At 48.5% G+C, this 18745-nt stretch overlaps 4 protein-coding genes across 4 annotated transcripts; 1 reads left to right on the top strand and 3 right to left on the bottom strand.

Annotated features, from left to right (window-relative positions):
- Nucleotides 1–683: 683 nt before the first annotated feature.
- On the bottom strand, nt 684–3989 carry LOC34623695. Its single transcript, XM_026335912.1, has 6 exons — nt 3880–3989; nt 3574–3646; nt 2635–2731; nt 2339–2406; nt 2094–2168; nt 684–776 (listed from the first exon to the last, which is right to left on the bottom strand). The coding sequence occupies exons 1-6, from the start codon at nt 3987–3989 to the stop codon at nt 684–686; spliced, it is 516 nt and encodes a 171-aa protein (XP_026191697.1).
- Nucleotides 3990–11097: 7108 nt separating this feature from the next.
- On the top strand, nt 11098–13567 carry LOC34623856. Its single transcript, XM_026335911.1, has 5 exons — nt 11098–11893; nt 12174–12369; nt 12526–12694; nt 12860–13052; nt 13353–13567. The coding sequence occupies exons 1-5, from the start codon at nt 11098–11100 to the stop codon at nt 13565–13567; spliced, it is 1569 nt and encodes a 522-aa protein (XP_026191696.1).
- A 300-nt stretch (nt 13568–13867) lies between these two features.
- On the bottom strand, nt 13868–16107 carry LOC34623855. Its single transcript, XM_026335910.1, has 5 exons — nt 15972–16107; nt 14811–15697; nt 14557–14759; nt 14321–14490; nt 13868–14262 (listed from the first exon to the last, which is right to left on the bottom strand). The coding sequence occupies exons 1-5, from the start codon at nt 16105–16107 to the stop codon at nt 13868–13870; spliced, it is 1791 nt and encodes a 596-aa protein (XP_026191695.1).
- A 975-nt stretch (nt 16108–17082) lies between these two features.
- LOC34623853 (60S ribosomal protein L22) lies at nt 17083–18531 on the bottom strand. Its single transcript, XM_022736960.1, has 3 exons — nt 18385–18531; nt 17602–17733; nt 17083–17208 (listed from the first exon to the last, which is right to left on the bottom strand). Exons 1-3 carry the CDS (start codon nt 18529–18531, stop codon nt 17083–17085), a joined length of 405 nt encoding a protein of 134 aa, XP_022590471.1.
- Between the last annotated feature and the right edge of the window lie 214 nt (nt 18532–18745).

Here is an 18745-nt window from a genome sequence, read left to right as displayed (position 1 = left end):
GAAATGGGCAAGAAAACTCATCTTCAGCTCTGGCTGTAGATCTCTGGTCTCGACCCGACAGGCTACATGTAGCGGGCTAAGCACCACTTAAAACCATCTGCCACACTGTTATATCAAATACGATATATAAACAAATTGACTAGTAAGTGTGTTCGTTTTGATATCCACTTTGCTGTAGAGTAGTATTAGCTTCATACAATAAAACGCAGTTTTTTTTACGCGAGCGCTAGAAGCCTTTCCAATCCAGCTGTAGTGCCTAAAGGGTCGAGCTACTTCTCTTCCTTTATCTTGGAAATCTGACACAGGACAAGAAAAGGCGGTAACTTGTAATGCTTAACCGTAGAATGGAAAACTTTATCTAAGGCTTCTGTGGGGAGACACCTGCTTGCAAAACAACATAAACGTGTATAGAAGCTGTTGATTTTTCTGAAGAAAATGCCCACCTTCGCCTTCTAGGATTGTTGACATGAGGACAGAGGGACGACTAGGATCCGTAATTGCGCCTGTGGGCACTCCGAGCATTCACAGCTAGTTACACAAGCATCTAGCTCATGTGCATACAGTGCGTTATCTCGAGGTAGCACTAGTGCGCAATTTATAAAATGTACGGACAGACACACCAATTGGTCAACTCTTTATACTTGCATTCAATGCTACTAGTGCATTAAAGCTCGTATTGCAGCTCATCCCGCTGCAATCTCTCTTCTTTCATGTTGTCGATCCTGAGGGGCGCGATCAGGGGGAGCGGGAGTACTACTGAGATAATCAGTAACTTTCTATCGTTTCTGTCGACTTTGGAATAAAATGTCTCCCTATGGAAGATTTTGATGGAGGTCTATACTAAATCCAGTGTGCTGCTAAGAAGAAACCTTTTGACTCAAAATTTTGAGCAGGAGAGCCAGCTAGTGCACGAAATAATGGGGAAATTTTCCCTTCGTGTTGCGCTTTCTCTCATCATGCGTAGCTGTAGAGGATAATCAGTTGCGTTTATGGCAAAGTATGTACAGGCCCGAGATATCTTGTTGCTATTCGGCTACTTGCATTAAATGGTGTTGTGAATTGACTTCCTGGCTTGGATATCGCACGTTTTCATGCTTGCGCAACCAAGGCAGCACCTTTAAATCTACCGGTGGTGCAAGTGGACTACAGCCCTCTATCTGGGGTCTCCATAAGGGTGCATTTCACTCCGGACTAAATACAAACTCAATTAAGAATTTATTGCGCGCTGCAACCTCCTTTTTTGTTCTGGTTTCTCCAGGCTCTGCGGTGCGTGGTGCACCCTACAACGCCTGGCGTGAGTTGGGAGTTACCCAATGCTCCTGTGCAGCAACTCGGTTTCCAATATTATGTGCAAGCCAGTATCGGCAAGTATACGTTTACAGAATTTGTAGAGAGGAGGGGAAAGCGCATGCGGGCCTCCATTCCAGAGCTTCTCACTGTGCCTGCGCAGCGTTCGCCTGATAGGTAGTGAGGCTGCCGCAGCATATGGTATGTCCGTAAAGTCAATGACAAAAGCCAAGTACTGCAGCAGCACCCTTCCAAAGAAACCCAACATGTAAGTGATGTTGATCATTTCTGGATTGATTTAAGAGATTTTGTGAAGTAGGATTTGCTTGGTGACCCCTAATAATTCTAATTTAGTAGTGTTGCAAGCTCCGCCACCCTTTGCCGCGCGAATCTCCAGATAATAGTCATACGTGGCCACCACCACTTATATTTTCTACCGTACAAAGCAACTGACATCTATGCGTTATAGAGAGCATTAGACTGTTTAAGCAATCCGTAGACGGCTGTCGCGGGTGGGGCAAGGATCCCTAGTGACTGCTACCATGAGGCAGCACTTGGGGAGATTTCCCGTGGATCTTTGCTCTGAATTCTATCGATCCAGCAGTGAACGAGCTGTGAAGTCCTGCGTTACCGCTGAATTAGGAAGAAGATTACTGTGCTCATAACCTGCACAAAACACCTGGACATTTCGTATTCCTGGAGGCAGGATAGCAAGAGGCTTTAAAGAAAGATTCTTCACCAAGGTCTGAACCAAGAAGCAGGCCAAATAAATTTGTTAGTATACTCACGGAAATGAGCAGCAGCACAAGGATATAGGTGCGAGCTGTGGACCACCACACATGCCTCTTTAGCCTTCGGGCTGATTGTCGAAACGAAACCGCCTTCAGTGCACAAAGTAGCATACCTTCACACAGCAAGTCCTCGAATCGAAACCGAAAATTCTATCGAATCATAGGAGACCACAATTAATCAAATGTTTAATTCGAAATTTTCACACATTTCAATAATTTACCATTTGTGGTTTTCTTAAAGTGTCCTGTGAGCAGCTTACGTCCTCTTTCAAAGTAGAAGTTTTGCCCACGAGGCACTCAATCTGTTCGTTCCTCTCTAGCACGCTATCTGAGTTATGCCACAAGCACGATAAGCACTGAAGCAAAGCCCTGTGGCCTTAGTATTCGCATATTATTTAGAAAGAACTCTATAAACAGTATACAGATATACCTATGTTATGCCCGCTGTACATTCTACCAACTATATATGGGCACAAAAAGTTCAACAGCTAATTCATCCTTGCCAATACAGCGGGTCTCAATGAGTCCGTGTGCGCCTCAGTGGATCAGAAGTTACTTATGTTGTCCTTAACCAGGTCGGTGACAGCCTCCAGCTCCTTTTCTACGCGCGTTATCAATTGAACGCCCCCGCCTTCGCCGCGCTCGAGCGCTTCCTACCCCAAGAGAATACGACACAACAAAGTAGGCTTACTCTCATCCGTTTTAGACGTCAATATCCTCATACCTATACTTGGTCTAATCACGCACACCGGTGTATGGATTAAGTGCATACCGTGCATTGTGTTGCAATACATCTACAGGACTCACGAGCTGAAGCAAGATGGCCTGGGTGGCTTCTTCTTGAAGGTTTGGAGGCGGAGACGACGGACGCATTGCCAAGCGCTGATTCAGAGATGCGCGGAGCTCTGTCTGCGAGAAGCAGGCACTGGCACAAGACCCCCTATCTTCCCTCGACTGGCGTTCAAAGGTCATCTTCTTTGCCCATCTAGACTGTGTGAAACATTACGAAAGAAGCTGATCGCTGGCACATGCGATACTCTTATACACTAATTCAGCTCCACCACTACCGTCTTCACGGAGGGGCCACAGGAACCCCTTATGTACCCACGGGTGGTTTACCCCCAGCATGAATGTCAGGTACGCCTCCCGTTAAAAGCGCACCAGGAATGTGTTAGAAATGTCTAAAGAGGCCTCTTGAGGCGATACGCAAAGGAATATGTTCTGATCTCCGACCAGCTGCAAGTCACAACAAAAGAGCCGCCGTGGTGCCTTGAGGTGCGCCATAGGAAGGAAAAGCGGCCGGCGTGCAAATCAGTGGCATCTTTGCACATCAGGCAACACATGTAGATCCTATCAGCCATAGTTAGCGGATGTTGCTTTTTCCGATTCAGTGCTCTTGTCAGTAAGTAGGCAATTGGCCAAAATTATAGCTGTCCCTCATGATTAAATACTTTCCAAGTGCCCCATTTCCCTAGCGAAATCCTGGGCAGCCTACAAAGGAGAAGAGGTGACTCTGGAAGACGTAGCTCCTTCGCCCTCGCTGAGGAGGCAATCGGAGCAGCGCCTGCCTGAGCAAGACAAAAAATATGCGCCGAAGCATACACGCAGCTGGACAACGTAGCGCTGGGCACAAAATACACAAAGCAATACGTTGTAGGACATGTAATTTACAACTACGCCCAGCAGCCATGACGTACTACCCAGCGTCCTTCCAAGCGTGATACTGCGTCGCAATAAGCAGAAACTCAACAGAAAATTGTTGCGTTGGCCGCTAGTAGTGGACAAAAAACAGAGAATTCACCTAGCAGCACGCGGAATGTCTTCAGGTGCATTGCGGGCAATATGCTCTGCTATCACGCATTTGCCGCGGGCAACAGCAGCATATACGAAGAGAGGGCCGGATTCCATCATCGTTTGAAATGCAAGCAGTGCGGGAATGGCAGATAAATTGTCGTGGTCTTGTCGTAGCCAAGCACTTGACAACTGCTGTACCGGCAAAGCGTTATTGGAGGTCAGCTAAGCCGCCTGGTCACGCACTACAGCGCATTAGCTGTTGAAGAAGCCAACTGGATATTCCACACAAAGAGGAAAACAGTGCCACTGTAGGCGGCTAGCCAATGGGCAGGCAGCGGAAGGTAGACCCAGGTCCGAGACTTGAAATGACTATGTCTGAATGTCTGCCCAAGTATTAATATTCTGAATGATTGTCAGAAATTTCCCTAATTACTCGTCACCATCTTCATCAAAGGGAGAAATGCAGTGCCCATGTACGGACTTCAGGCAGGGTGAAGCCTGGGCCTCCTTGGGCCCGAAAGGAGGCTGTCTTTCATGTAACAGGAAACGGAACAATCAAAGGTGCAGGTTTTTTTCCACGCACGGTCCCTGTGCTCCTGCTCCAATTACAGACTTATGGGAAACTGTGAACATTAGGGTTGAGGGCGTGTGCGGGCCCTTGCCCTAAAAGAGCAGTATCCAGCGGACCTTAAGAAGCCACTACATCCTATTCTCGCAAGTCAGTGTAGAGAAATACAGCAGAATGCAAGAGAAGCCACATTTATGCCAATAGCTGCTGGTACGCTGATTGCACTAGGATAAACTTTGCTGCATAAGGGCATGCTCAGAGGCACAGACGTTGCATTGTCGATGCATTTTTAGATGCTTCTTGATACACCCCTTGAATGTTAACACTTTAGCGGACCTGCTGGCACAGTATCGTACCCAAAGCCTGCAACAGCGAGCCCCAGAGGGGCCCTAGGGGCCCCACTCACTACAACAACACTATCTAATCCGCACAATTCACTTAGTCACCTTTTCACAAATAAATGGCCACTTAAGCACAACTTCAAACATATATGGAAGGGGGCACAAGGAGAAAAAGCAGTTCGGAGGTCACACCACATTTACGTACAACTAGCTGTGTTCTACTGTACATGTACCAATCCGGAGCTGGTTACGCTTGAAATGGTACAATGCCCACCTTTCTGCAAGAACCTTGAAATATCTTGCAATTATTCCATAGCCTCAGAATCCTATGCATAAAGGCACGTGGAATGACACGTTGTTAAGTGCAGAATTGCCATATTCACAGTCGTTGCAGCTAAACTACAGCATCGAAGATGTGCACAGCATCGCAATTCTGAGCGATACAATATGTATGCTGGGGAGAAAATGTTGCCAATTTCGCCTTCCCAGGCGTTTTTTTGTTCCTCGATAGCTCTTTCAGGCGCACCAGCAACATATTGTAACATAGGGTATCAATGCAGTGGCATTGTAATCTGTGATAGCAAAATACTGATATATTAGCTAAGCCTTGATGTAAAGACACTGTGATAGCTTGTCTTATTTTGGTACAAGCATGCCATAGCCTTTGCCGGCTCCCTACTGTGGATCTTCGATGTGACCGAGTGCTGTACCGCCCCAGTTTGAACCTCCACAGGAAAGCCCTTGGCCCTAAAACCCCATTAAAAGCTTGAACGAAGTTTACTGAGTTTTATTTTGTAAAGCTTTTAATTCTCGGTGCCGTATCCCGTACGGGTTCCCACAACAAGGGCGAAGAACAACTAGTGTTGGCTTTGCTGCGCCCTCCACATACGGAAGCAAATATCAAAAGCTTCGGTCATTAAGTCTACTCTGCAGCCGGCAAGATACACGAACAGCCAAACTAAGAACTCAAAATTTAATGCTCCATTAAGTGTCTCCACACGGAGACACTGAAAGCCACGCTGACTGCAAATAAAGTAGAAAGCTCTTGAAGATTTCTCACAAGATTCCGTGCCTATCCCCAAATTCACCCATCTGAATTACTAAAATTAAGACAGAAGGCCATCTAAGGCTCACTTAACCGCACCTGCTAATCATTCCGAGCACTTACAGGTAGTTACACAAAGCATCTAACGCAGCTGCACAAATTGTGCTTCGTTGTATCGAGACAGCAGTGGTGTGCAATACATCAGGAACATGAACTAGCGAACCTATTATCTGACACTTTACTTATCATCATCTTACATAGCCAATAATATAGCTTAATTATAGCTTAGCCCCTTACATTTTCGGCCCCCGGGCATCTCAAGGCTCACCCCGTTGGCTTTCCCACCTGTCTATCGAGACCATCATCCTGCAGGATAGCAGAAGAGTTTCCGCACTTTGCCACTCTCCTAGGCAGAAACAAGAAAGTACAAATAAAAGCAGCAGACCTGTGCATGAATCGATAGAGTAGAATTGACTGAAGGAAAGGCACACATACACACACACACACATACACACACACACGCACAAGCCAACAGTGAACAAGGCATCAAGCCAACACCAAGGTGGCGGCATAGTGGCTTGGGGGCTTTTGAGCGCTACAACGTGCTAGCCCCCTTGCATAAGAAAACGAGACAAATAAACTATAGAAGGGGACTGAAACATTAGCTCCTTAGTACCTATGCCTCGTACAGCACTGCTTTCATGCAAAATCGAGCCATTGCATGCAATAGTTAATGTAAAGGCCCCGAAAGAGGCATAAGGAATAAGGTAGCAGTGACCAACCTAGGTATGTCCTCCCATATATCTGAGCATGTAGACCACCTCAACAATAATCTCTGAAAATATTTTGAGCAATCCTTATCGGTGAAAGTAGCTATCTCAGACAGAGCACGCTCTGGGGACGAACAATTGCTTTTGCAAGTGCCCTCTACGGCAATTAGGGTTGCTAACCAAACAGGGCCGCGAAATCTCCTCCTGCAAGCAACAAAGACTGCAAATACTACTCCACTGACCACTATGGCTCGCTTTCGCCGCCTCATTTCATTGAAATCTCCTGCCTAGTGGGTCCTTAGTGCTCTGCTGCTCAATAATTGAGCACTTTAACGGCTCCATGTGAATCTTCACCTCCAGACCCTTGCCTACGTTGCAACGTCCGTAAATGGTTCGGGAAGTTTTGCTTCTATAGGATGCCGGCTTGGTAGTTTCATGGCACCTCCAACTTTTAAGCAAACAGATAGGCTATGAAAGCATTGATTCGTGAGAGGATGGCAAATGGTCCTGGCTGCCTGTCTGCAAGCGTCTTTGCATGGTAACCTGGTACACTCATAGGGCCCGCCGATCTATCGGGACCAACTCTTCAGACTCGAAAAACACAACCAAACGCCGCTGAACAAAATTCTGTGCCTGCATGCATTGAGCAGCCCATATTTCGGGTGCACTGACCAGCTGTCCTCTGAATTCCAGCTCGGCTGAGGGCAGCTCCCGACTATGGATCAGCATGTCCAGTTTTGCAACGGAGAGGAGCTCCTCAGTGTAATGCAGGGATGCCGAAGAGCAACGAGTAGAGTAGTGCACTGATGTATTATGAACCCACTCAGCACAAGCAAAAATTAAATCAAAAAACGCAGTTAGATTTATGCGGGCATACGCTTGCAAGCACTCTATAAGTGTGCGGTTGATGGGATTTGTCTGTACATCTGCCTTAGATTGGCATGCAGTGCTCGTGGTGTGGCCAATATGTGACCGGGTTATCAAAGCACGCCAGTACACATTAAGTAACATCGGCTCCCTGTCCGTTATTAGACTATTGGGTAATCTGAGTGGCTTGGACACAAACGTTTTATCCTTTAAAGCCTGATCTGCGACAGAGCTGAAACAACGGCTGCAAAAGGCATGTTTACCAAGTTTTCCGAAAAAGACAAAGCTGCTATCTCAAACTTACCCTCAGAGAGCCTAGAAAAACGTCTTATCCAAAGAGTCCAGATTCTCTCAGCCACATGAGGGGCTTTGCAGGGCGCTTGGTCTAGGAGAGTTTTCAATACTTCAGCTGCTGACATTATGCGCATGGCAGTGCGCATTGCTCTGTCGCAGCACGCACCCCACGCCACCGGAAAGGTCAACTATAGTGTGAGGCCTAGCATGGCCCAAAGGAAAATAATCATGACATTTCTCTGAATGTCTGCGTAAAGCGAAGTCAGCGTGTACAAGCGATGGGACTCCCGCTTCGTTGAACCACACAGATCTAGGAGGGAATGCCTCACCCTGTTGCTATTCTGAAGTTTGGCAAACCTAGTGAATGCACGGGGTCAAACGCATCAGAGTTACGCGATTGCGATAGAAGCCGTCAATTGTCCCGGGCATGAGCAGTTGCTCTGCGCACTTGTGATCTGCTGTGGCTTTGTGAGAGCTTGTGGGCAACCATGCTGGTGATGTCATTATAGTAGGATTTACTGGAACGTCATATTTTGAGAGACCGGGCTACAGAGCAGCTCTAGGGCTATCAGATCCTCAAAAGCTTTTGTAGGGTACGTTGTCTACTGCAGGTCGGTCTGGTTCAGTGAATAACACCCACAGGAACAGTGCCAGCATTGTTGCGCTCCCCACTAATCTACGAAATGTTGTTCTTCCTCACTGGGTACCACTGCTGGATTAGGAAAAAATGAAGGGAATAGCAAGCAATAAATGGCCTTGGAAAAGGCTAGGCTGTTACGAAGAAATGACGCTGATACTCGGGCACCGAAATTACGGAAGGGTTCTCAAGGTGGCCGATATAGCGTTTTTGCTGTGGCATCAGCCGCCTTGTTCCATATTCTTGAATGCAGTGTTTTTGTATTTTAGTAAAGGAGGGGCGACTGTGAGCAAGTCCAGGAATGTTGAGGGTCCGTGAAGGTGAAGGCTACGCTTAGATTGCTTCAACTTTTTGCCAGATCGGGCGCACTTCCTTCAAGCAAAGCAAGAAGTGCTAGTATCACGATGATTTACATAAAAATAAAACACTGGTGTGCCTTCACGCATGGCTGCCTTTCTCGTGGCACATCCAGCGCCCACCACAAGTAGCCTGGGCGATCCTGAAAGTTTTTTTCTCATGAATAAAATAGCGCAATTCAACACCACCCTTCACTCTTCTTGGATAAACATGGATTATTTGTCGTGGTCACTAGCTGGAATACTCATGGTTTTAATCAGCAGCAAGTACACTCGAGCGTGTGAGTGCTAGTGTAGAACACCATTCGTGCTTGTCAGCAGAGTGAACGCGGATCTGAAAGAAGGCATTTATAGTCAAAGGTGGAGTAAACTTTTGATCGGTGTGATGTGTCCAAAGTCAGTGGTCTAATTCATAGGCTTAAACTGAACGCACACGCCACCCGTCCCTTGACAGCACCACCATTCGTTTCGCCCCAAGGCGCTGGTTGATTCCTGCGCTCTACCTTTAATTAAATCATCCACATATCTCTGAATCCCCTCTTGATGCGAAGAAGACTCCGATACCGCGGAACACAGCTTGGAGGTAAGCTGGGGATAATTTAGTACAGTGCTTTTGACGACTGGGAGGTGGCCAGCTTGCTGGCCACCTCCCAGTCGTCAAAAGCACTGTAGCTCCTCGGCTGACAGACTACCCAAATTTCCCAGTGAGGAATCATGTGCAGTCCCACTACGACAGAATGCATGCTAATATTGTTTGGTGTTCTATTAAGCCACCAACATGGAGATGCTGCCTCACCAGATTGTGAAAACGGGCACTGTTGTACAGTCAAAGATTGACTTTTTCCTAGCGCTTCCTGGAACGGTAGTCTTTGCGGCATGCATGTGGTCGCACGTATGCCTTGCACTCCTCTATCTAAAGCATACCTAGGTATAGGCCTTGGTGCATGGGTCGAACAATACAGGCATAGAGCACACTGCTTGGACCCATTCCGACTTGAGGTGGCACTGAGCTGTGGGACCCTTGCTAATGCCTTCATCCTGCTGCACATCGGCAAATTTGAGTATTAGGGGCCCAGGCAGATCGCAGTTCTGCGCGATCTCGACGAACAGGGCCGCTAGCCATTTTACTTAATTAATCTGTGCTTCTTTTTGCGAAGGAATGAACTGTGGTTGCTCCCCAACTGCGGCTCCATCTTATGAAATTCGCCAATGTACCAGAGCCTGAGTGGGGGTTTTTCCGTTTCAAACTTGACTTGACACTTACTTCAAGCTTAATGCAAAGCTAGTGGGTATGTTTCAAAGTGTTTTTTCTGCGCCTGTCCGCACCTGTAGAGGGCTACTCTACTCTCAAGCGCTTTCTGATACACTAGTCATAATGAAGCACAGAGCTGTTAGATCGATACAAAAAGCCACAGCGCTGCGTGTATGTGGGCTACATGGAGTGTGCAGCCATCTGCGATTGTTCAGTGTGGTCAAGCAGTTTCTCTCCCTCCATATCGGGAGGTAAAGGACACGAGCAGGGAAAGGTGGGTCTCTTGGGAGAAAAGGTCAATCATTTCTTATCAAATTTGTATTGAACATGGAGTTGAGTGTCTCCATAGGGGGTCCCTATATGGAGCGTTACAAGGACTATTAGTTGATCAGGGATAATTTAAGAAAACAAATAGAGAACCAAAGTAGTGATGTAACGTATTCACCAGAATTACTTTAAATGAGGGATTCGGGACCATGGGGAGCAGATGACAGAATCACACCCGCGCTGCTAGAGCGTAAAAACGAGGTGCCCGGACCGTCAGGTTGGGGCTGCTGTCGAGTGGGACGGCATAAAGGCAGACATACTGCAAATGACATCCGACACACTTGTGTAGAATAGATAAAGGCGCTATACTCATTAGTCTAAAAATAACATCATTTTGTTTTACTACTGTTACGAAGTTGGAGCAGCATGACTGCAGCCTCTACGAGGGGCTGGCATTACCGTCTCGGAGGAGTGCACTCTGCAAGAAGTGGCTTCCCTCGAGCTTACTGTACTTTGTTTCAGTCCTTTCTTACATAGTTTCGTGGAAACTTGTGTAGTAACTGCGCGATCGCAACTCAGCAGCGGTGCTTCTTCCGAGCTTTTCTGCTCCGGTCTGTTCGCTGGTCTGCAGGGGGATGACCCAAAGACTGCGTTCTTATGTAGAGCTATATCTTCTCTCATATCATTAAGGCTCCAATATTTAATATACTAGGGGGATTCTAATAGTGGCAGGGCTGCAGCTCGCAACTAGCGAGACGTAAGCAGCCGCTGGTGCTGCTCGGCGCCTTGTCACGTCCTCTAAATTTCCCTCCTACAACAGCCTAAAGTATGCGGATACGATTCAGCTGCGTGGCATTCGTACCTCCTGATGCACAGCTGGGAGTAGTGGGGTCCCCTAACTTTCTGGGGAGGTGGGACCCTTGCCGCTGCCTTCCCTTGTTGCCATACAGCTCTGTTCCCGAGAGTGGCACGGAACCAAGCCTCTGGTTTGCAGATGTAGAGGTGAGTGATGAGGCTGTGCAACGCTGCGGCGGGCCTTCAGGCGGACCATCAGATGCCTGCAACGACAGCCAACCACACAAAGCCTCTTCCGAGACTCGTGACCAATTTTCAGATCGGCTAATTGCAGCAGTGACCCGAACAAACGGCCACCCAGCTCGGAATAAAGGCTCTGGAAGCAGAGGAGCTTCGTCTTACGTTGCAGGCGATGAAGCCTCAAGCCTGGCAGCGGCTGCTGCGTATCGCGTCAACCTGAGCGCCCCAGAGATTGCTGCAGTTATGGACCAACACCCCTTCAAGCAGTTGAATTTCGAATACAAGTTCATAGTATGGAATCTCAACAAGCGGGTGACTCCGTATGTACCTGACACGCCGGGAGAGGCCTTTCAGTGGTGTGCCTACGGCAGCCCTTCTTGCACCTGGAGCACCTGGCTGTTTCCTCCACCCCCAGCTAACTGCACCGAACCCCCCAGGCAAGGCTTGAGTGTTGTTTGGGAGGGGTACGGGTCGAGCAGCAACAGAAAGTTCGTGTTTGACCCAATGGACGTCGTCTTGGACAAGTGTGAAACTGGAAAATTGGTATCCTTATACCTCTGCAAAATTGCAAGGTTTGAGGACCCAAGAGGTGAGCCGAGCCACTTTGAGGCAACCAGATGCTAGAGAAGGGACGCATGTGGAGCGCGTGATTCCCTCTCTACGCCACATGCCGCTCAAAGCTTACATTTGTATCGCGAGTTGCCGTCAATTGCCGTCCTAAAGAACAAAAGCAAGTGGCTGTCCAGCTGGCTAGATTTTGTCCAAATAGTGGTAGTCAATGCCTAGCTGCCTCACAGGCCAGCAAGCCCCCTATGCGCTCTCGTAGTTCTTAGGATGAAGACTGGTGTGACTGTGTGTGGCCATCTTAGTGAGAGGCTCAAGCGAGTACGACCACACCACGCGGTTTTATAATACAATCAAGGCGGAGGCGCGCATGCATTATTCTAATATTCTGCCAAACCTCTATGTTGGCTCATGCCCCCGGCAGCTCCAACATATCCGCCACCTTAAAGAAGACCTGAAGATCACGGCCATCTTCAACCTGCAAACCGCGAATGACATCAGGCAAGCCAAGCAAGCACCGCAGACATGCTCCTCTGTCTCTGCCTTTGAAGGTGGGAAAGGGCATTGGGCTACATAGGTAGTAACATGTGTGAGTAGCTGCTGTGCCGTCCGTTCGCGAGGCATTGTTTGTTTCGCTCTACTGTCCGAGTTTTACAGAGAGAACTTTCCAGACCCGACTGCCAGCACTCGCACACTAGAAGCTGTGGGCCATCTATACGAATCCGCTGGCTTGCGTTATGTTTGGATGCCTACCGAGGACATGAGCGACACCTGCCGCAAACTGGTGGTGGCCCAATGCGCCTTAGTCCTTGAAGCCTTGCTAAAGGTGTGCGAGGGCAAGCGGAGGTTGTATCCACCTCAGGTGGTTGCTTTTGTCGGTGCTAAGTAGGGATCTGCGCTAGCGAACTCGAGTGTTTCAGTCTCTCAAAGAGGCAGATCTCTTTCTATTTTTTGTGTGTGTGTCTGTGTGCGACGTTTTCGTTGTGTGCAGAATGGGCACACTGTTTACGTACACTGCAATGCGGGAGTGGGGAGGAGCGTTGCCGCCGTCAGCGCATACCTCTGTTTTTCTGTAGGCCTAGACGTCCGGAAGGTCAACTTTCTGGTTAATGCCAAACGGCCAGTGGCCTATTGGGACGAGGAGGCGATAAAGTGTGGCGAAACGGACTTTCAGGTCAAATTCGGCAGGGGCTACCAGCTGGTGCACGACATGTAGAAGCAAAGCCAGTTTACAATGAAGAAAGAAAGGTAAGACACAGGGTAGAGACGCTGCTACGTGCAGTGTCAGCTGGGTCCCAAGAAAGTACAGCACCGCTTAGGGTGTTATTTGACGGGGTCGCTCGCTCAACACCTGGGCCCATCAAGGATAGCAGAGTCGATTTCAAGACAGGAAACATATGTTGCTTTCTGATATCTTCGCCATCCACGGATTTCTAATGCTTGGAGACGCATAATTTTAAATTGAAAAAGCACCGACAGAGAAGCATCCTCATTGTTCAATGCCGCGCATAGCCAAGCGAGCGACGTGGGCGCCATAGACTATCGGCGGCCCTTTGCACTGACTGTCTCTTGTGAAGAATCGCGCCCTTTCCGAGAGTCCGCGTGCCTGGGCGGTGCTTCAAGCGTGAACCCGTGCCAGGCGGAGAGAGCGGCACCCGTGATGAATATTCAATCGCTCAGGCTCTGGATCGCTGTGTAGACTGAGGGTTTACTGATCTAGATTAAGTTAGTGTGCGCTACCCGATGGCGTGCGCCCTTCGAGTTCTTCAGCAGTCAGCGTGGACCTAGTGGAAGCCAAGCATGATCAAGAGGAGCTTGAGCTCAAATTGCAATGGCTGTTCACTTACAGATACGATGGCCGGGAAGTCGTTCGTATTCTCATCGGAAGTCCCTGAGCGCAGTTCAGTGAAACGCCAATGCCCCAGGCCGTTTAAAAGGCATTGGGGGAAGGCAAAAGTCGCAGCGCTACGACACTGGGACATATCTCTGTCTGTAGATGTCAGGGATGCAAGCGCTGCTTCTTGCATGTAGGCAATTGGTCCGGTTGTAGCATCAGTGACCTGCAAGGCGACTCGTGTGACTCGGAATGTACCATACTACGGCCGGATCTTACCGGCAGAGGGCTACAGGCGACCACTGCAGACTTAAGGGGTCCCTTGACGTCGGGGTGGGACGCAGGTTGATAGAGATAGAGCTTCCACGACGAGGCTATTGGTTGTAGGGAGTCATTAGACACTTTTTTCTCGAACTCAAGAACGCCGCCGGAACTCGACACCACGGTGTAATCGCCGTCCAAATTGTACGGTTGGCGCAGAGTAAAGTGCTGGGTGCACTTTAGGGAAGAAAGACACGACAACTCAAAACCGTGCACAGTTAGGGACTTCACATTGCCACCTGATAAGCGCCGAACAATAGTTGTTGCATGCATATAAATTACCACATTATGTTGTACCTTGGACAGCACCACAGGCTCTGCGATTGTCTGTGCGCGCCCGAACCTCAATGAGGAAAGTCTTGCAATTTGATGTCAAGTTTGGAGGCGCTGTCAGTGAGCAACCAGTGGTTTCTCTTCCGGCAAGTAATATATTTAGCAGAATGTATCGGTGGTGTTCGTGCAGGTGTCTGTAGCAAATCGCGGATTGGTACACTGATCCGTAGGCAGAGAAGTGGAATCGAGGGCGAACGTACGTGTCTCCAGGTGCCAGGGGTGTAGAAGATTGTGTAACATGGATAAGGCCCCGCAGCAGGGCCACAGCGGTGCCCACTAGTGAAAAAGCAAACTGGACTACCGCAGTTGTCTCTGCTGGGGGTTTTGGTGGAGGTGGAGGATTTTCGGGAGATCTTGGGTCCAGCGGCCAACCTAGAGGTCGCAAAGCCCCAGTCACCGCCCCCTAAAATGACTATTACCATTGCCTCGTGAGGATCTCCTACCGTTAAATTACCTCGAGTGCACTTAGCGAAGCTGAAATCTGCCTGAACATCGAAGCCACCGGCGATGTTCTTATGGCCACAGATATTGCAGTATGCAATGCCTCTTCCTGTGTGCAGTTCAAATGATTTTTTTTGCAATATTCCACAGCGGCTTCCTGCATTCTTGCAGTAAATGATCGAAGTGCTGCGGCAATTGGCTTTCTGTACTGATCTGGCAGCAACGTGATATTCTGCATTGCAAAAACTGGTGGTTTCTCAAAAGCAGGGGTTTCTTGCAGGCGAAACTCGGGTCCACTGTACGCTGATCCTACGATATAACCAACTTCTCTTTGTGATTGTTCTTCCATTGCTTGACTTGTTGCCGTTTCCTTGCTTTCAGACTCGACTACAAAGGCCTGATGACTGAGTTGACCAGTGCTCTGGAAAGCCTCTGGTGGCATTAACCCAGAGTCTACAAACAGTGGCAGGCTTGGTGCAGTGTTGTCTGCGCGCTTGAGCGCTCCCCCGTATTCCTCTTCCGTTTCCATTATTGGCGGTATGAAGGCCTCGTGCACAGAACTCGTGCCCATAGCTTCATCTGAGCGTCTCTCAAGCCATGGTGAATGCAGAGAATACGTATCGGCTGACCGCTGACCTTTGCTAGCATCATCAATGTGTGCGCTCAACAAGTCTAGTGGAAGGGGCAAGTTGTTTTGGGGCGGAGCAGAAGTTCCGTTGACCGGTCCTGAAGTTAGCAACATTAAATCGGCTTGATCCACTGTTGTTAGATCGTCGAAATAGATCCATTGAGACTGATCGCCATGAGCCTTATCCAATGGAGCTGAAATTAGCGAACGGGCGAGAATTCGCCCCGCTGAAGCTTCGTCCGTAGCATTTGTGTAGAACACGGCTCCGTGTTCTACACAAAAATCTCATAATACATGCTGAGAGCTGCGCTTTTACTCAAGTTAAACTGTATCCTTACGAGGAATGTTGGGTAGACATGCGACTGCCCAAGAGTACTGCAGAATCAACCTTGAAACTGCGGGCGCCATGGTCATTTGACGGTCTAGGAGCATCCAATGTAAAAATGAACTCCACTATGAAGGAGGATTAAAGATTACAGACACATGACATATGCATGGAATAATAAAAGGCATTAGCGTGAGAAATGGAAAACTGTTTCCACTAACTATTTCGTAGTCCCGTCGTTAGCTCGCTAACGGAGCATCGAGTGTCCAAACAAACGACAATAGCAGCAAGCGAACTCTCCAATATTCCACCGTATTTTAGCCATAGTAGTGTACACCTCCAACTTAGTCTTTTCATACTTAAACTTTGCAAGAATACATTCTTAAAGCCTGTTTTCTTGGTATCGACAAACACCGCAGCGGTCGAATGGCACTTGCGCCGCTGAGCACGGCACGTGGATTCGCTGGGCCCTACTCTATTGTGGTGTGCGCTCTTATAGTTGACAATTAATGGCTGTTGTCACGCTCTTGCGATTCTAATCTACGATTTGGTGTGATTTGTCGTCGCGCACTCAATTAGCAAGCACTTTTGAAACCCAGCCGGATAACTAGAAAATGAACAACCGAGTGACGGAGGACAGCAGTCGGCAGAGCCGTGAGCGGCACACAAGCACTAGCACCAGCGTAACCGTGCCCATAGTGCACTCAACTCTTCCACCAACGCCCAACAAGGCGCTGCCGCCTCCTGTAACTATGCTTGGAGGGGAGGGGCTTGGATCCCGAAGACCATGGAAACAGCAGTGCTTTGACAAGCGAGGAGAAGGCCGACTTCTATGCGTCACCACTGAGCGGTCGTGGGTGGCCGTCACAAGACCCACGCCTACTCCGCCTGAGGACCGCTGTATTCTGTCCGAAAAATGTTGCAACAGATTCGAGCCCTGCATAATGCCAAACTTTGTTTTAGGCTGCTTTGTGCGTTGCCGCCCATGCGGTAAAGATGTCTATGGTTCTGACTCGCCACTGCAATCGCCTGCCTCTGGACAGCCGTTGAAGGCTCGTGCCACCCATTGACTACGCCATTTTCATGCAGGCCACGGCTTAGTAACAAAGACCTGCGCGTCTGCTCACGATTTCTACTATTAACTGTGCAGGTATTTTCCTACAATACATTATTTCCACTGGTAGTAACAGTCGCATGCCTACACTTAGGGTCCTCCGAGTACTGCTGGCAGTTATTCAAGTTTGAGAAAAACGAAGTTGTGGCCTGGCAAAAGACCGACACGGAATTGCAGTCGGTCCACGGCAACGAGATAATGGAGAGCACAAATTTGGTTCATGCTGTCTCTTCGTCCTCTTGAGGCATCTGGAAGTATCTAAGCTCATATGACGTCTTGTTGTTTGCAACAACCCGAAGGAAGTCACGCAACATATGCTTTTTCAAGTACTTCTTCACCAAATACTGCATACAAAACACAACGGCAGGCAAAACTCCATTACAAATCGTACCCCCCAGCAAGTTTCGCGCTGTCTCCCATATGCAGGCGTACTTACCCCGATCACTTAGGCGATCAACTAAGTAATTCCTCATTCACATACTCTAGCTGCATGGATTCGCACTGCATACTACTAGGACTTGTGCGTGGATTGCATAACATGTGCAAGGACGGTTGATCAGTTGTCAATGTACGGCAGCATGCTCCGACATGCTTGCGTTAATCGAACGGCTGTCGAATTGTGAATCTGGAGAGTGCTTTGCTGTTCTATATCCACTCCCTTTGAACAAATGAAGGGGAAACATTTTGGAAAAATATTTTGCCATTTTAATGCATGCGCTCGAATGCTGTGCTCTCACCTTGAGGTAACGCTTTGAGAAGGGCAGCTCTGCAGTGACACAGACCTTCGCCTTCTCTCGGGACACCTCAATCTTTTCCCGGAGGTTGTTAAGTTTACCAGCGACCTTAATCCGGCTCCGTAGGAAATTCTCCTGAAGCGCAGTCAGCACATGCATCATAAAGCAACGGATTGGCTGATCGAACACCTGCCACTCACTTGGTTTACACACCACGAAATCGACGATAAAGTCCACCATCTTATGTGCAGTTGTGGCCACTATGTCCTAGAGGCCGTTTCGCTGTGCATGCAAAGTGAGCCACTCGTCCAAGTGGCATATTGTATGCGGAGCTTTCTTCATTTCGTTGCCGAAGTCGATATTCTATAGATTTATGATGTTTATGAGGAACAGATATTCTGCAGTCACCTAACCCTCATGCCGCGATTCTGAAATAATTATCCATATAAGCTGTACCCCTGTGTGCGTGCATTTTATCGTCTGAATTTGCCAGATGATATAGCTTCGTCTCCAGGGGCTTTACGCAAAAACCCGCAGTAAAACAATAGGGCACGCGGAATACTTGTTCACATGCATTAGCTGTGGGGAGTGATAATCATCTCAATTGGCACGCTGTTACTCGCGCTGAATCCGGTAACACAGTCCGATTATGTCATAAACCAGAGCCAGGGTTGTAGGGAGATAAGACGGGCAACCTTGGCTAACGCAAATACCTTGAATGACTCTCAAGGAGAACAGTGCTTATGGGAATATGAATCGAGCAGTACGACGCCGATCTGAGCTTACCAGCCCCTTTGCCTCGAGAATATTATCATCAACAGGCTTCTGGCAATCGATGGTGAACTTGATTCTGGTTGTCTTGCCAGTAAATGCGGGCTTCTTGCCGCGCTGCGCGAGGCTGCGGGCTGGAGCAGCGACGGATGCGGACGCCATTGTGGCAACAAGAAGACCGTCAACGATGCACCCGCAGGAGGAACGTTAACGGAAAAGATGACTCTACGTGCTTCGTTCCTCGCCAGACTCTCAAACGCACAGCTTCACATGCAGAAACAAACGGGGTGCGGGGCGTCGTGGCTGGAATACATCCAGCCCCAAATGCACAGGAGCAACTCCACTAGTTTTATAGCAGTAAGTTCAATATTTAAAA

Source organism: Cyclospora cayetanensis, unplaced genomic scaffold (genome assembly GCF_002999335.1).
Source record: "Cyclospora cayetanensis isolate NF1_C8 unplaced genomic scaffold, CcayRef3 CcayRef3_contig_85, whole genome shotgun sequence".
NCBI classification, from domain to species: Eukaryota; Apicomplexa; class Conoidasida; order Eucoccidiorida; family Eimeriidae; genus Cyclospora; species Cyclospora cayetanensis.
This window is presented reverse-complemented; position numbering and strand designations above follow the sequence as displayed.

Bases quoted from the DNA above. Each gene is read 5' to 3' on its own strand.
- LOC34623853 (XM_022736960.1), bottom strand. From the start codon at position 18,531: ATGGCGTCCGCATCCGTCGCTGCTCCAGCCCGCAGCCTCGCGCAGCGC. The intron at 17,734-18,384 runs GTAAGCTCAGAT...ACTGCGCTTCAG, and splicing joins TTCTCGAGGCAAAGGGGCTG to GAGAATTTCCTACGGAGCCG. The intron at 17,209-17,601 runs GTGAGAGCACAG...TTTTGTATGCAG, and splicing joins TCTCAAAGCGTTACCTCAAG to TATTTGGTGAAGAAGTACTT.
- LOC34623695 (XM_026335912.1), bottom strand. From the start codon at position 3,989: ATGATGGAATCCGGCCCTCTCTTCGTATATGCTGCTGTTGCCCGCGGC. The intron at 2,732-3,573 runs GTAGGCTGCCCA...CTCTTGGGGTAG, and splicing joins AGAGTCACCTCTTCTCCTTT to GAAGCGCTCGAGCGCGGCGA. The intron at 2,407-2,634 runs GTAACTTCTGAT...GGCATAACTCAG, and splicing joins CCTGGTTAAGGACAACATAA to ATAGCGTGCTAGAGAGGAAC.
- LOC34623855 (XM_026335910.1), bottom strand. From the start codon at position 16,107: ATGAAAAGACTAAGTTGGAGGTGTACACTACTATGGCTAAAATACGGT. The intron at 14,760-14,810 runs GTAATTTAACGG...TAGTCATTTTAG, and splicing joins CTTCGCTAAGTGCACTCGAG to GGGGCGGTGACTGGGGCTTT. The intron at 14,491-14,556 runs GTACGTTCGCCC...GATTTGCTACAG, and splicing joins CCCCTGGCACCTGGAGACAC to ACACCTGCACGAACACCACC.
- LOC34623856 (XM_026335911.1), top strand. From the start codon at position 11,098: ATGCGGATACGATTCAGCTGCGTGGCATTCGTACCTCCTGATGCACAG. The intron at 11,894-12,173 runs GTGAGCCGAGCC...TGGCCATCTTAG, and splicing joins AAGGTTTGAGGACCCAAGAG to TGAGAGGCTCAAGCGAGTAC. The intron at 12,370-12,525 runs GCAAGCCAAGCA...CGAGTTTTACAG, and splicing joins CAAACCGCGAATGACATCAG to AGAGAACTTTCCAGACCCGA.